Genomic DNA, 16,401 nt, shown 5'->3' with positions numbered 1-16,401 from the left:
CCAATGATCCAATAATCCAATCATGCTCCTCAACCGGACCAGAGGTCACCTCGTAAGCAAAGAGAAGCCCCGAAAATAAATAAATAAATTACCCCTTGGGAATTCAATTGTTCGTCCACTCGATTGCCCCACGTCCATCGATTATTGGAGGGCAAGCTTGTGTCTTATGGCTCACCGCAAGTGTCGCATTCCGCAGCTCCTGTCCTGCTCCAAAAGCTTCGGGCCATAAGTCCGCAATCATAATAATCCACCCTTCAAGTCCCCCCCTAAGGCTGATTGTCGAAGAACATCCCCTTTCATAACCCAATTCGAAGAGGCTGAAGCTCCGTCCTCGTTTTCCTCTCGCTTTCCTTTCTCTCTCTTCCTCTCTCCTCCTCCTCCACCATCAACTTTGGTCCACCATCCTTGTCCTCCCTTGCTACCCTGTATCTCATCCCTATTGTACTCCGCGATCCAGACAAGACCCGTTCCGGTGTCCTTCTCACGTACATACCAATTGTCTCATCGCCCCTCCCTTTCTTTGCTGTCTCTTCCCTCTTTCCTCCTCTTGCTCTCGTCGCCCTCTCCACTCTTCCTTCTTCTCCAGCCTCAAATCCAGCTCAGCGAAGCTCTTTCGAGCCTGTCCTAGCTTTTCAAATACATCCAACAACCGAAATGTTCGCCCGCTCGGTCACCAAAGCAATCCACACGAGCGCCCGTCCTGCAGCCCGCTCCTTCGTCCGGCCGCTCTCGTCCACGGCGATTCGCGCCAACAAGAAAAATGACCTGAAGGATCCTCTGCTCTCTGCTACCACCAAGGCTCCCGAGGGTGCCTCTGGGGAGCATGAGGGCCAATTCGCCCGAACCGACGAGAATGTGCAGATCGAGTATCCGCCCGACAGCGAGATGCCCGCCCAGCCCATCGTCCAGGGCCGTGGTGGCATGCATTTTAAGCGGACCCTGGCTCAGTTCTCCCTCGAAAGCAAGGTGAGCATGGTAACCGGGGGTGCGCGCGGTCTAGGCCTGGTCATGGCCCAGGGTCTGGTGGCATCGGGCTCGGATCTGGCGATTGTCGATTTAAATAGTACGTGCTGACCCTGTCGGTGGTTTTGCTGTTTTGTTTTTTTTTTTGTTCTCCTTTTTTTGGAGCAGAGTGAATGCGCAGTGATGGGTTGGTCGGAAATGGGGATGAGAGCTAATGTTTGCGACAGAGTCCGAGGCCGAGGAACAGGCTGAGAAGCTCGTAGAGCAATTCCGCAAGGAGAATCCCGGTTTGGAAGAGTACGTTCGTTATTTCGATCTCTCCTAAGATCTCTTATTTGGTTGAGGAATTTTTCCTTTTTTTTTTTTTTTTTTTTTTTTTTTTTTTTGATACCAGTGCTGGTGCGAAAAGAGGCGCTTGCTACAGATGGCTAACCTGAACTCCTCGCAGGATGCCTAACGTCACGGCCCACTACGCCGACGTCGCGAACCCCGACTCCGTCAACCAGGCCCTATCCGAGGTCCTGGAGAAGCACAACCGCATTGACAACCTGGTGACTTCGGCCGGGTTCACCGAGAACTTTGATGCCATCAGCTACCCGTTTGATCGCATGCAGAAGCTCTGGGGCGTTAACGTCGATGGCACCTACCTGTTCGCGACAGGTGTGGCCAAGCATTTGATGGAGCGCAATGCTCCTGGCAGCATCGTCATGATCGGCTCCATGTCCGGCTCAATTGTCAACGTGCCCCAGCCCCAAGCTCCCTACAATGCCGCCAAAGCAGCTGTCCGTCACCTGGCCGCTTCACTTGCCGTCGAGTGGGCTGGCCATGACATCCGTGTCAACTGTATCAGCCCCGGTTACATGCTGACCGCACTGTAAGCCTCCAGCTCGCATTCATTACCAAGTCTCTTGCATGGGAACCCCACGTTGGCTAACAAGTACCTTTCTCTTTCTTCCTTTCTTTTTTACAGCACTCGCAAGATCCTCGACGAGAACCCCCAACTTCGCGATAAGTGGACCTCCCTCATCCCCGTCGGCAAAATGGGTACCCCGGAAGACCTGATGGGCGCCGTGACCTTCCTACTCAGCGATGCCTCCAAATACATCACCGGAGCTGATCTGCGCGTGGACGGTGGCTACACTCTAACCTAGTCGCCTGTCATTCGGGTATTTCTTCCTTTTCTTTCCCGTGTACCGCATTCACGATGTCATTGCATGATTTCAGGGTTGTTATGTTTATTTTATGAATGCGATATAGACCGCTTTCGATTTTTGAAATTCTCTGCAAGCTATTCCATACGAGTTATACTGGTCATGAAAGCAAAACACCTTGTTGCTCAAATGGATACATGTGTCACCCTAATCCACCCATCCATGAGTGTTTCATTTCTTTCTTTTTTTTCCCTGCTTGGAAATCGGGACCTTCAATAGCTCCTAGCGGTGCTTTCCCCGCAACAGCTCGAGTCCAAGCTTCTTGCGTTGTAGGTGGCTGATTTGGGTCCAGTGGAAGTAAACCGGGGACTGCCCTGTTTGGTTCTTGTCAGTGAATTTTTTTTTCCTGCGAGTCATCAAAAGGGTTCATTGACATCATCATTTGCGCCCATAGGGTGCAGGTAGAAAGTTATGCTTTTTTAGTTCCGTGCGGGGAACCTAGGAGGAGATTGTCACCCTGGGACAAACAAACATACTTTCTGTAGATCAACAAAGGCCTGACGTATTCTAAATTCAACTTGGTCATCAAAATGTTGAATCTGCCATTGGATAGCAATGCCTCCTTTGCCTTGAGAGTGTAGAGCCAAGGACTATGCCCCTCGTATTATTTTCCACCCTGGAAATTCAGTCGGTCTGCCTTCCCAAGAATCCTGTTCTCGCGTACTCGGATTGTAGAGGATTTCAAGATGGCCTACGTGAGTGATTCGAATCAAGGCGGTCCCATGATGGCCCCGCAGTCATAATCTAAACAGGAAGTCCTGTCTGATTCCCCGAAACACCGCCCATCTCCAGATGGGCTTTTGAGCCAGTCCCTGTTTTTACTGCCACCTTGTGCACTCCTGCCCGTGTACAGGGTGTATACATTGCAGATCTTGCTCTCAGCCTCGTCACAGTCATCTATCTCCGAGATACTCCCTTCGTTTCCCCACAGGTCTATTCCCTGGACGCGCATTTTCACTTCTATTCATACCCAGAGCTGTTCTCCTCGAGTGCTCGGCCACCTAAGACTCGCAATGTGGATGCATATTCCTGTAGCTTCTGCACAATCCGTCCCTAGTGCCGGTCTATGCCTTTGCACTGTGCTTGCCTTATTTAGATTCCCAGTATCTGCCTCTAATCTATTCAGGAATACGCATAGATCAAACGAGCCTCGTGGAAATGGATTCCGCCAGGTGATAGGTCTCCCGAATCCGCCACCATGTTGTGTGGATAGCCGTGGATAAGTGCTATTATAGAGAAGCAGCTTGGTCTGGGGGATGTGAGAAGGTTCTCTCGTATTTGAAATTTTTGTTGTCGATTGGTGATTTGTGCTATATGCGTGCATCGATTTTGGGGATGGATTGATGCATCTATACAGTTTCCCCGATATCAATTCGAATATAAATAATCCACAAATGAGCACGATGTCCTGATCTTGGATGATGATTCAGACCACGAATTTACTGGCTGGAGCAGAGGCTGCGACCGGCGCAAACAACACCTTGAGGGACTTCCACCCCCGACGCAGAACGTACAGACCCAGCGTACAGAAGGAAATCCACGCTACGATGGCGCCACAGATCAAGAAGTTCGGTGGGATCCACCCAAGCCACGGAAGGGGATCAAAGCCCATCGTCTCCTTAAACTCCTCCAATTGTTTTCGAGCAGCCGCAAAATCGATATCATCTTCTTTTGGACCACTAATGGTCTGGATTTCCTCGACGGTATCACCATAGACATGAAACATCATGATCGCGGTTCCCAGAATCGTCAAGAGGAACATCCATAGGATCTTGAAGAAGAGCTCAAAGAGCCAGGCACCGCAGACAAGCAGCATCGCGAATGCTCCCGAACGTGACCGGCGGCCCGCATTGGCCAGGCGGAAGGCCATTGACCCATCATGCGGATTCCTCTGGCAGGCCACAATCAGACGGCAGACCAGGTAGGTGAGGAGGCTTGTTGAGATAAGAGGGTCGATGATGTTCCAACTCGGGTCGACAAAGTCAATTGCGGCGAAGGCCACCGCGGCAGCTGTCCAAAGGACCAGGAACCCGATCCTGACAGTGTTGCCTACTCGACCGCCAATGGAAGCCAGAGTAGGAGACATTATTTTGGTCCTTGCAGCAAGTCTGGAGACTTTTCCCCCAGGGGATGCGGCTCTTAATTTAATCGAATGATGGTTGAAGCAAAAAGATTTCGAGGATTTCAAAACTGCAGATTTTCACATCCTCAATACCCTTTTTTCGGCCCCCAACCACTGAAGCCCACTTTTTCTATTCTCGCAGCCTAATTTGCCCAGCTAGATCGTCGATTTTTCTTAGATTAAGGCTCATTCTCGTTCGATGCGGCTGTAACTGGATCATCCTGTGGAGACCTTTCCTTTTTATGGACGTCCGTACTCTGGACCCTTGTTTCGGGCAAAACTAGCCCGGAGGCCCACCGGTTTTGCACAGCCGACACTGCGAAGGGTCTTTTCTTTGCCAATTCACACTTGTCAAGCATTCAAATTCATTGAAAATAACATGCCTTTGCTTGCAAAGACCGGCTTCGAGAGGTTTTGAACTGAAAATATCAGACAGAGATTACTTATCCACCAGAGTATGCCAAGATATATACGGTGACAAAATCCTTTTGATGCTCCCAATTTTCATAAGATTTTACCACCCAATTTACCACTCACTAGTACCGATTTCTACACAGGATTGACTCATATGCTTCACTAATCATACAGAACCTTCTTGAATATCAATATTTTGTGTATTATCCCTTTACTTTCTTGACTGCTTTGATTCAACTCGGTCAATAAGCGAATTAAGTTGTCTATCTTCTTCTAGTCGAGTGCCCACTATGCTTCGAGAATAACCCCCCAAAATAACGTAAATGACATCTAATCTAGCTTATATATTCCCCTCCTAGCAAGATTAAGATAGAGGTCAAACTGCGTGTGGTTTGGTATGAACCAAATAACCTAATTTATATTTAGATTAGGCGAACAAGGAGGTTATTTTATCTGTCTTGTCCTTCGATCTTTAATTCTGATGATACAGAAATTATTAAATAAATTGGGTTGATCTTATAGATTTAATTTTCTTTATGGATTAGAAGAAGGCGTTTTTGAAGTGTCTAAATATAGGATTTTTTCCTCCAGGATATTAATGAAGTTAATCACTCTTCCTAATATTTTGAATTCTAAAGTAAATTCCATTTGTAATTTGTAGAATAGGAGAGAAAGACTTGACTCAGCGTCAAATCTCGATATCACTAATATATCGTACACTTCATCTTCTTTATAGGAGAGTTTTGTCATTTTCCAATCCCAATATCGTGCAGCGGTATGCCACGAAACATTATCCTCGTAGACGGCTCTCTAAGATAGCCTGAACTCCATTCGCAAAAAGCGCTCTAGCATAGAGGGCGTGAAACCAAATACCTATCTCAGGGAAAGATGATATGTTCGTTTGTGGATTACATGTAAATCCTTCTAGACTAATCCGTATCTGATCATTTGACTGTTCCGCTTCTTGGTACCTCGTGATGCTGAAGCGATGACATCCAGCAAAGGAGTAGCTGTCTGAGCCGAACCCATAGTCGACATAGCTCAATGGAGAATCTGGTGATTCAGAAATTCGCCTGTCGAGAAGTTGGAAAGCCCCAAATAATCGTGTACCCACATCACAAAGCTCATCAATTGGAATCTCCGAGCTTCTCCATAGCTCAGGTGACTGTGGGTCTTGCAAGAAATCTAGGGTAATCATTAGCCAGGTCCAGCACAGACTCTACGAACAGGACTGAGAGACTGTACTGGAAAAATGCACTGGAAGTATTCTCCAAGCTCCAGCGTTCAACAAAATACCCTCCATGCCAAAAACAAAGCCCCCGAAAAATCCCGAGGTAAATGATGACAGGATCTTCGAGTCGTTCATGCCAGCGAATGTGTCGGCAGTGAAGTCTTGCGAAATGGTATCTGATATCACTGTGTGATGATGTGGGTTGATGAGCTTTGCAGATTGAGACGTCAGAAATTCAACTCGGGCATTTTTAACCCAGTTGGATTTATAGAGAGAGTCGAAGAATGGCTTCCTCGGGATCATTCGTAACCAGGACATTGAGATGACGGCGGATTCCCGCAAATTTGTCGCAGAAAACGAACTGATTTTTTTTTTGGAATGAGAGATTCGATTGATTTTGTTCCTCAGATTTATTGACGATTTTATTCTTGACAACTCGTAATTTTTGCACTGAGTCATTTGCAAGGATGGCCCCACGTAAGCAAGCTACCCTGTGCCGTAAGCCGGTCGCTTCCTTGAGGCGGGTTGCCTTACCATCACTGATATTACGGATGTAGGCGCGTCGCCGCTTGGTATATTGAACCTTTAGCTAGCAGTGCTTCTTCGAGGCCTGTTTTCAGAAGTCTTATTTATTTAAACCACATTGAATTATGTAGCGAGAAAAATTTTTTTTCGAATAATAGAAGGGATGCGTTTGATAAGGTCCATCTGTGTAGTCGTCGGAAAGTTCCGGCTTAAACGAAGGACATAGCGAATAATAGTAAAAATGAATTCGTTTTATGACTTTCTTTTCAGGAAAGAGAAGCAAAGAGTTTTTAGTGTTTTCGAATCATTTCAGCTTGTTGTAAATACGTAGTAGGCCTATCAGTATTGAAATCAGCCCTATCTTAACTTTGGAAACACCGTTTTCGCATATGAAAATTATAAAATCGCGTGATGCATCGTTGATTCACCTTTGATGCTTTGATTTGCATCAATATTACTTCTCAAACACGTATTTTGGTATTGTGAGGGTGGACGAGGATGGTGATTGATAAGGAGAGGCGGGAAGGAAGAGGAGTGTGGGAAGACCTTTGTCACCTACGTGTATACTTCGATAAAAAAATGCGAAAGAACGATAATGTTTGATTGATTAATTCAAAATAGTTGGCAGGCTGTCTTCCTGAGCAACATTAGGTCCGATTCAAGCTGTCTTCAGTAAAATCTGGCCAATTGTATGTTGCACTAAAACAAAGGAAAATTAACTTGACATCACTAGTCAACACTATTTCCCGTCTTTATGCACCTACGTTGCATAGCAAATAATGGTAGTCAACGTTTGAAACCGCGGTCGGCGGGCTCCAGATTTTCTCGAAACTCGGCGCTAATTGCCCTTTTCTTATTATTGACGCGACAATTCTCTTGGCTCAATGTCGATCCTTCATTATCTCCGACTGCTAGTCCTTTTAGACCACGGAATGGCTCCAACTTCTGTCTTACGATGGCTTGGCAAGGGCCTGAATAAATTCACGTCAACTTCTCATTTCAGACCTCCAGCAAGGTCTGAAGTGTATCCAACGTCCAAACATGCAGTTCCCTTTCGCCTTGGTCTTAATGGCCAGCGCCGCCCTTGCGCAATCCACAACCCAAATATTCAATTTTACAAGCTATGTCGACATTGAAAACAGTGCCCTTCGCCCCAATGGCAATCTTCTTCTGACTACTTTTGACAACGGTCGCCTTTACACACTCAACCCTTCAAGCAAGGCTCCAGAGGCAGAGCTACTTGCCGCGCTCCCCGGAGCTACTGCTCTGTGCGGTATCACAGCCATCGCCGCGGACAAGTTTGCCATTGTTGGTGGGGTCCGAGGCCACTACAGCTACACAAATGAGACGCTCTACACAGTCGACTTCAGCCAAAATGCTGCAAACCCCACAATCCGCACGGTCACCCGACTACCAGGCGCTGTCATGCTCAATGGCATGGCATCCCTGCCTAAGCAATCACACATCGTGCTCATTGCAGACTCGCGCCTCGGATACCTGTTCCGCGTCGATACAAGAACGGGCGCTTCGAAGGTAGCTTTCAAAGATGAAGCCTTGACGGCGCCAGCAAACGCAACAATCCCCATCGGGGTCAATGGTCTCAAAGTCACCGGGGGCTACGTGTATTTCACGAACTCTGCCCGAAACACCTTTTCCCGTATACCCGTCAGCGCTGATGGACTCAAATTCGGCGCCATTCAGGTCATTTCTCGGTTGAATGCAGGCACCACAGGGGACGACTGGGATGACTTTGCGATTGATACCGAAGGCGTGGCTTACGTGGCGCAGCCTGACAATGCAATTGCAAGGATTTCCCCGGATGGCCAGCAGACCATTGTCGCCGGAGGTGGAAGCTCCAATATCATTATAGGACCTACATCGGTACAAATTGCCAATGGTGGGGAATTACTATACGTCACAACTCGCGGAGGAACAGTGGATGGGTTTTCATACAGCGGACAGGTTCTTCAAGTTCAACTATCTGGGAAATAGGGCGGACAGTCTCAAAAGCGGCATCTAAAACATCCAACACCTGGCGGAACGAATTTTCTAATATTTATATCGGAAGCTCAGATTCTCCCGATCTGTTAGATCATCAAAAGCATTGTGGAGGTTCATTTCCGATGCTCTCCAGTCCTCTTCCTGTAGAATAAATATTCATCATCAGTTTTGTCTAAGCCCAATGGTAAGGTGTTCTCATTTACCTGCAGCTTGTCTTTTCTCTCATTTTCCCTCTTCAAATACCATCTCAGTCCGAATAGGAGGATGGCGATGCAGATATAGCAACCCATGTGCACCGAGAAACATGTGAAATAACGTGGTGCATCTTTGGATTGGAATACTTGGGGCCCGATCATATTACCTACGGCCCAGGCAAAGAACAGTGAAGCAGTGCTAACTGATTTTTTCGTCTGGCCCGCCACATTTCGGGATAGCAGTGACATCAAGAGTACCGTCGTTCCCCAGAAAGATAGCGTGCACCAGTAAGCAATCAAAAGACCTATTCTTGTTGCATGTGAGATTGGGACAGCTGTAGGAGGTCAGTCGGTTGATTCTACACAACCCCGAGTATGGCAATTTACCCATTAAAGCTGTCGTCCCGGCAATATTTGGGAGCAGGAAGGCCTGTAAAAGTGCATTAGATAAGTGAAACTGGTCCAAATGAAGAGATGTCATTACAAGCTGGAACAGAATTGTCTGTTTATAATGACGAGACAGCCATGCTGCACCCAGTAGCACTACGCACTGGACGGCCCCATTCACCATCGATAGTAGTTCGGTTTGAAGCTCTGTAAATCCGAAGTTCTTAATCAGAATAGTAGAGAAGGATCCCAAGCCTCCAGTAGGTATTTGAATACTGAAAATAGAATGATCAGTCATCGCGCGAAGCGGGAAGAGCGAAAGACTTACATGATTTGAATTAAAATATACAGCCAAATCTGCGGGTCCCGAGCAGCTTCATACACGTGCTCCCTCTTGAACTTGCGATTTTGGATACCGGTTTGATTGGCTCTAACTCGTTCGATCATGAGCACACGGTCGGATTCCGAATAGCACTTCGCACGCATAGGGCTGTCAGGCATCCACCACAGAACGAATATAGACCAGATGCATGTAATGCAGCCGAGGAGCACAAATAGGAACTGCCACGACTTAAGGACGGGTGAATGGACATGACTCATTCCATACGCAAACAGGCCGCCGACGATGCCTTGGACGCCATTCTAAGTTATTTTGTAAGAGAGATTTGGCAACCTGAGACCCTTAAGTAAAACTAACCATTCCCTAATAATTTGTTAATAAAAACGCAATTTGCATCGAGAAAGGTTACATCTATACTTACATACCAGCAGGCGACAATATACGCCTGCTCCTCCCGCTTATACCACATCGATGAGAGGAGCAAAAAAGTGGGCTGCGACACGGCTTCGAAGATGCCAAGCAAAACTCTGAGAGCGCAAAGAATGGCAAAATTAAACCCGAAACAATTCATTGTGAGAGTTAATCCCCAGAGAAAAATGTTTGCCGCAAGATATTTTGCAATTGGTACTTTCTGAACAATAAAGTTGGTGGGATATTCAGCAAACAGGATGCCAAAATATATGACCGTGTGAAGCCACGAATACTGTTTATCTCTGTTAGTGATCTCCTTACAATGGAGCTCATAATAGTTATTTTTCATGAAGAGGGGATGTCCATGACTTACATCCTGTCCAACCAAATGCGCATCCTCCTGGATTCCCATAATAGCTGCGAAGCTAATCGCATTTTTATCTAGAGACTGGAGAAAGTACGTGCCCACCATCACAACAAGAACCCGCTTGTCAATCATTCGTCGAAGCCTTTTGTCCATGACCTCGTCGACTTGGACGGTATCAGCGGCGACAACATACCTGCGCAGTTCCTCATCGACTGCGGTATGCTTATTGGGGACACTATCTGGGTCCGGAGACCCAACATTTTCAATATGTTGCTCACTTCTCTTTCCATTATCCATTGTTGCTGGGGTAAATAAAAGCTGCAAGGTCCACTGGCTTCCCCACACCGGTACTGACATCTTACATATACCCTGTTTTCTGGCATTTCAAGTGCCGAAGCTTTGCGGGGGTGGAGATGGATAGTGGATCATCAACCTGGGGATGAGAGAAATTCCAGCTTTCCGAGCCAAACAAATTATCTTGGAACCCTTCTCAAAGAATTCGAACCTGTTGAAGAATAGATGTCGACTGCTAATATCCGAGTTGGTGCTCTCATACCGCAGGTTTCTATTGGTCGTCGGCACCAGCATTCCCTCGGATAAGTACCATCTAATCCCCCTAAACTCTAGCTCCCGATCGGATATCCGAGACGTCTGCCAACTGGTGGGAAATCATTAAAGCTCCAATCCTGCGGATATTGTCCAATCTGACATGACTCAGGATCCGGGGTATCTTTGTGAGGGGTTGGTGAGGGGCCAAGTCAGATCGTCGGGGAGAGGGACAGTTGATTGATGGAACTTGGCTAGACGGCCAACTCTGGATGTCGATCGATCCACCCGATCATATTTCTATAACAATATAATAGTGCTGAACAGGAAGATGAGTCTTTAAAATAATTTACTTCAAAGGAAAGCAGTCAAGAGGCCAAGTCAAGCATGACAGACGACATTTTGTCCGTGTTCCTCGCCAAAGATGGCGTCAAGAACATCCCTTTCGAAATCAATACGCCCCTGGCTCAGATGAGCTTATTTGACACCAAGACCTTGGCATTAAGACTTGTAGATAGTCTTGTTCATCTCAAAGATGACTCTGGCGAATATCGGGTCCCACTACCGAATGGCGGGTTCAAAGTGGATTCAAAGTCCTGGAACAATTGGGAGTGGACGCAGGGGGTCGGATTGTACGGAATGTGGATACTGTTTGAAATCACAGGCGATGAAGCTGTTCTGGCTCATATTCAAGCATGGTTCAACACACAGTTTGAGAAAGGCACGCCGACTAAGAACGTGAACAGCATGGCTCCCATGTTGACGCTGGCTTATCTGTATGAGCGATCGAGGAGATCGGAGTACAAAGCATACCTTGAGTCATGGGCCGAGTACATTATGGACGGAATCCCTCGAACAGAAGGTAAGACAGATGTAGTTCCGTCAAGTTTTATGCCAGCATAGCTAATGTTCCGTCAAAGAGGGCGGCATTCAGCATATCACCTTCCGACAGGTCAACGAGGGCCAGCTCTGGGACGACACTTTGATGATGTCGGTCCTTCCTCTAGCTAAAATCGGAGTTCTTCTTAATCGCCCAGCGTACGTGGAAGAAGCTAAACGCCAGTTTCTGCTCCACATCAAATATCTCACCGACAGAAAAACCGGTCTGTATTACCATGGCTGGACGTTCATAGAAAGGCATCACTTTGCCGAAGCTCTGTGGGGGCGAGGAAACTCATGGGTGACTATTGCAATTCCTGAGTTTATCTCTCTCTTACAATTGCCACCTGGTGATCATCTCCGAGAATTTCTAGTTTCAGCACTTGAACAGCAGGTCCTTGCTTTGAAGAAATACCAGAACACGAATGGGCTGTGGCATACTTTGATCGACGACCCAACCTCCTATCTAGAGGTCTCAGCTTCGGCTGGATTTGCATTTGGTATTCTCAAAGGGGTGCGAATGAAATATCTCGGAAAGCAATACAAGGAAATTGGTCTCAAGGCGCTAGAAGCAGTGATCAACAATGTGAATGAGAAGGGCGTGGTAGAGAACGTGAGCTTTGGAACCCCGATGGGACCAACCAAAGAATTTTACAAGGCCATTAAGCTTACGGCAATGCCGTATGGGCAAGCAATGGCGCTTCTTTGCATTGTGGAGAGAATAAAAGATTTTTTGTAAATAAAGATAGACTATTAAGAGCAACCTTTCTATTTAGATTGCAACATTAGCGCCTCTTGAGTGATGCAAAATGGTCCCCCTGTTCAATTCCTTTTTTTAAAGCCACTAGAATGGGACGGTGTCATATTTGCTCAGACTTCTGAGCTTCTTTCCCGTCTTGTAAAATACCCATGGAACAGGCATGAGCGCAATAGCAATGAATCCAAGCAGACTTGAGGCCCAGTCAATGCCCAGCCGGGTGTACACTAATGAAGTGTTAGAAAAGGGAACCAGCGTTATCAATGCATATCAAAGATACTCACTTTGAACGGTGAAAAGTGGGAATGCAGCAGCTAAACCATACCGGGCCAAGCTATTCGCACTCATGGCACTGGCTACGGTGAGGCCGGTATAAGTGTCCACCAGATACTGGATCGTGCCAACAAAGACACAGAGGTTTCCCCATGCAAACACCATAATGGCGACGGTAGGACTTCCCCAAGAGATGCTCTTCTTGGCAGTCCACGCAAACCAAAACAGCCCAATTGGCAGGCCGATACTGCCGATCATGGCAGGGTAGAGACGATGTTCTGGGGGCACAGGCCCATCATGTTTGGCGATTTGAGGGCGATAGAACAGAATATCGCACAGAAGAACAGTCACTGCCCCCAGCAAACAGCCTACGACTATCGCCAAGAATACCAGACCCGATGCTTCGATCCCGAAGTGATAGACTTCTGCGTAGACCAACGGGATAGCCGCAAAGAAAGAAAAGAGAGTTGCAAATTCACAAGCCACGTACAAGCAGATAAATGCGACGATCGGCTCTGAGATCATCATGTGAAGAGGACGGAGAAGCGTGATGGTTGCGAACCGTGCGATCCTATCAGCCAGTGGCGGGGCTTTAGGCAACTCTTGTCCTCTCTTTTTCGCCAGACGACCTTTAAGGGTGGGATGATAAGTTTCTCTTGCCAGTCCGATCGTGAGAATAGTCCAGATGGCGAAGAAAATCATCGTCCACTGTGTCCAGCGCCATCCCTTTCGATTGACGACAAAGCTTCCGATGACAGGACTACAAACTCGGTTAGCTGAACCAGCACACCACAATTGGGTTTCCATTCTGAATGAGGCTTACCCTAGGCCTGGACCTAGGAACGGGGTCAGGATAAAAATGGTCGTCGGGATGGCGCGAGCCTTAGGTTTGAAGGTTTCATTGATAGTTCCGGCTGCAATCGTCAAAAGAGGGGCATAACAAAAGCCAGCCAGGAAGCGTAGCACACACAGCCCCGCGAATGTTGGACTAAACCCTGCCCCAAGAGTGAAGAGAGTCCCCAGTAGGATTGAGCCTATGTAAACTGGGTGTCTGCCTATAGTCTCTGAAAGTGGCCCACCCACCACCGGACCAAGAGCTAGGGCGAAAGTGTAGAGAGACAGTGGCAAGATAGCAACTGTGCTACTGACTCCGAAGTCCGTCATGAACACCGAGTGAGCCGGTGTCAGGATGGATACCCCGACCGATCTGAGAATCAAATTAGCCGATCCAGTTCACATCTTGGCATTCCACGGGGCTCACGGACGTTGTGAAAGCGGCCGAACCGAGCATGATGATCTGTTGCACCTTGCGCTTCGTGGGCCAATTGTACGGGTTATTCGGATCCGAGTCCCAATCCCACTGCTCACTCTCTTTCGGAGAGTCCATCACCTTCTCAGAGCCACTTTCGGGATTCGCATCCGGGAGTTCGACCTCGGTGTTGGGAGGAGAACCTGCCATGTCCGGGTGGGCCTTGGCGGCGCCGTTCGCTTCCTGGGCCATGTTCTGGTTACTCTCAACTCAGTGGCAGTTCACGAGAATTTATAAAGTGAGCAGAGATACTCGTCAGAAATGGGGGATCTGGTGGGAAAGAAAGAGAATTGTCTGGCACTGGTGGTGAAGGGGGAGCATTCCAGCCGGGTGGCTCTTGTCGTGACCAGCGCCTGCCACTTCGATAGTCCGACGCTACCCTATGCGCTGCAGGCTCGGGAGCTCCAGCCAGCTCCCTCTTAAATTCACTTTAAATCCCCTTCGGTTTGTTTCATTTGTCATGCCGGTTGGCGGTTGTACGCTGAGATCGCAAGATGAGTCAACAGAAAGTGCTGCAAGGGTGTGATTGGGCCCGTGCATGACGCTACCGAGGTCGTGCTTCGACCGTGAATATCAGATTATTCAACAAACAACACCTCTGGCAATCGAACAAGGGGGGAAAGTGGAGCAGTGGGGAAGTTGGAGGTGAAGAAGTGCATAGGTGGAGATGTAGTGGATGTAGTGGATGAAGTGGATGTCGTGGCTGTCGTGGCAGGAAGGGCGATCATTGTAGAGACGCTATCCCCAATGGAGACTTGGCAGGCCTGGCACCAGAGGATGCTTGAGTATAGAGTCGGAGAACGCAAGACGATCAAGAGTGATCCACCCTTTTCCACTGCGATCCAATGAAGGGGTCAGAATGATACATTCGACTGGCGTTAAAGAAAGAATCCGGTGTATTCTCCGGGTATTGTCCCGGACTTAAGCTTTGCCATTTGAACGAACCTATGGAGGCACAACGTGAGTCGCCATTGCCACCTTGCTCTCTGAGAGATTACCAATGCAGTGGGCGCCTGTGAGAATCATCTTATTATGCTGTCAGCGACAAAGGACTTGTTCAGCAAAAAGAAAGCAGAACAAGACTGGCTTGGTCAGCGGATGATCGGATAATTCGTGGCCTTCATTTCACATCTGACTAAAAAAGTCCGATGCATTTTTTTCAAGTACCTACTGCAAAACCATGGGCTTTTAGCGTGGAATTCAAGGTATTAAGACCTATATGGTAGCAAATTAAGTAATGCACCCCCTCTCCCCACTTTGGTGTGTGATGTAGCACGAGCTGCAGGGGCTTAGTTCTATTACCAATTCTGTGTCCCCGAAGCGACACACTCTGCGTGCTGTAGAAGAATTTGAGGAGAAAAGGAAGGTAGTGAGAACTATTTCAAAGCTAATATAGTCAAATAAATGCTTAGATAAAAATACTAGGTGGGATGCTTATAATGGAAATCATATCGCACCTCTGGAAGAAACTAACCGAGGTCGGATCTTACTTTTTTGTGAAGATACCGGAAGCCTCAGACTCAATGTGAACACTAATGGTGGCTGCGGACCGGTAATTATGCACAATTTATGCGACACAGAAAGACCATTTTTGCTTGAGTTGCCCTATTGACAAAATTCATCTTTTGCATGATATGGGTCAAAACAGCCACCTGCGTGTCCTAGACATTTATCTTTCATAGAATTTAGGTCTCTCGATCCTATAGTATATTATCAGACTATTTGATCAATCTATAGCATATTAGTATGGCGGAAGCGACCAGTCTAATTGAGGTGGAGATGTCAATATCAGTTAGATGTCAATATCAGTTTGACTTCAATCCAATGAACTTCGGTGATCGTGAAATGTCAGTGTCTGTATTTTATTATGACTCTCAATTAGATGCGCTTACCATAAATTAGCAAGTCGAATTTTCGATTCTCGGTCTAAACCTCCATGTCTCTTCTGTAACTTGAATAATATTTAAGTGAAGTATGTCTTTACTCCTTTACTCTGCAATGCAACCTCTTCACACTTGCCCCTTTTAGCATCTATCATAATGGTCTTACATTGGAGCATGACATCCTTCGTTCTCAAATGTCCGAGCCTTTTCATATTCTTTCCTTCAAAAGTAGCTGTGATGATCAACTCTTTGAAGGAATTACGGCTCCTGAATAAGATTTTGCTTTTTCTGTGAGCTACAGAATCAATTGGCATGGCCGACTCTATCTCTCCTCAAATCAACACATCCAGACTTGTTCTCGAAGACTGCCACTGTAATATATGGGGGATTTAAGGGACTTCATACAATTGATATAGCTTCCAAGCTCCGTGACTGCACAGAGAAGCATATTCAAAGCCCATTGCGCCATAACACCCTTGCTTTGCTATTTCAACAAGTTCAAGGCATTCATTAACACTGCCACGCTCATAATTTTTCCACACGCAATTTCAAATTAGACGCAGAAGCTTTCCACATATATAAAGGAGA

General features: G+C 47.1%; 6 protein-coding genes across 6 annotated transcripts; 3 read left to right on the top strand and 3 right to left on the bottom strand.

The window, feature by feature from the left end:
- Window positions 1-654: 654 nt before the first annotated feature.
- Window positions 655-2,114, top strand: N7462_003922 (uncharacterized protein; the record flags this gene model as incomplete). The annotated part of the gene is made up of 4 exons (XM_057075648.1): window positions 655-1,063; window positions 1,191-1,260; window positions 1,412-1,837; window positions 1,934-2,114. 4 exons carry the CDS (start codon window positions 655-657, stop codon window positions 2,112-2,114), a joined length of 1,086 nt encoding a protein of 361 aa, XP_056935153.1.
- A 1,486-nt stretch (window positions 2,115-3,600) lies between these two features.
- Window positions 3,601-4,260, bottom strand: N7462_003921 (uncharacterized protein; the record flags this gene model as incomplete). Its single annotated transcript, XM_057075647.1, has 1 exon — window positions 3,601-4,260. The coding sequence occupies one exon, from the start codon at window positions 4,258-4,260 to the stop codon at window positions 3,601-3,603; it is 660 nt and encodes a 219-aa protein (XP_056935152.1).
- Window positions 4,261-7,507: 3,247 nt separating this feature from the next.
- N7462_003920 (uncharacterized protein) lies at window positions 7,508-8,458 on the top strand (the record flags this gene model as incomplete). Its single annotated transcript, XM_057075646.1, has 1 exon — window positions 7,508-8,458. One exon carries the CDS (start codon window positions 7,508-7,510, stop codon window positions 8,456-8,458), a length of 951 nt encoding a protein of 316 aa, XP_056935151.1.
- A 57-nt stretch (window positions 8,459-8,515) lies between these two features.
- N7462_003919 (uncharacterized protein) lies at window positions 8,516-10,463 on the bottom strand (the record flags this gene model as incomplete). Its single annotated transcript, XM_057075645.1, has 8 exons — window positions 8,516-8,608; window positions 8,833-8,996; window positions 9,049-9,091; window positions 9,146-9,323; window positions 9,377-9,690; window positions 9,746-9,751; window positions 9,810-10,091; window positions 10,173-10,463. The coding sequence occupies 8 exons, from the start codon at window positions 10,461-10,463 to the stop codon at window positions 8,516-8,518; spliced, it is 1,371 nt and encodes a 456-aa protein (XP_056935150.1).
- Window positions 10,464-11,099: 636 nt separating this feature from the next.
- Window positions 11,100-12,330, top strand: N7462_003918 (glycoside hydrolase family 88/105 protein; the record flags this gene model as incomplete). The annotated part of the gene is made up of 2 exons (XM_057075644.1): window positions 11,100-11,574; window positions 11,633-12,330. 2 exons carry the CDS (start codon window positions 11,100-11,102, stop codon window positions 12,328-12,330), a joined length of 1,173 nt encoding a protein of 390 aa, XP_056935149.1.
- A 105-nt stretch (window positions 12,331-12,435) lies between these two features.
- On the bottom strand, window positions 12,436-14,122 carry N7462_003917 (MFS transporter; the record flags this gene model as incomplete). The annotated part of the gene is made up of 4 exons (XM_057075643.1): window positions 12,436-12,575; window positions 12,633-13,381; window positions 13,445-13,828; window positions 13,887-14,122. The coding sequence occupies 4 exons, from the start codon at window positions 14,120-14,122 to the stop codon at window positions 12,436-12,438; spliced, it is 1,509 nt and encodes a 502-aa protein (XP_056935148.1).
- Between the last annotated feature and the right edge of the window lie 2,279 nt (window positions 14,123-16,401).

Source organism: Penicillium macrosclerotiorum (genome assembly GCF_028827735.1).
Source record: "Penicillium macrosclerotiorum strain IBT 26536 chromosome Unknown utg000003l_segment0_segment0, whole genome shotgun sequence".
NCBI classification, from domain to species: Eukaryota; Fungi; Ascomycota; class Eurotiomycetes; order Eurotiales; family Aspergillaceae; genus Penicillium; species Penicillium macrosclerotiorum.
Note: the sequence above shows the minus strand (reverse complement) of the source record. Positions and strands in the feature narration are given on the sequence as shown.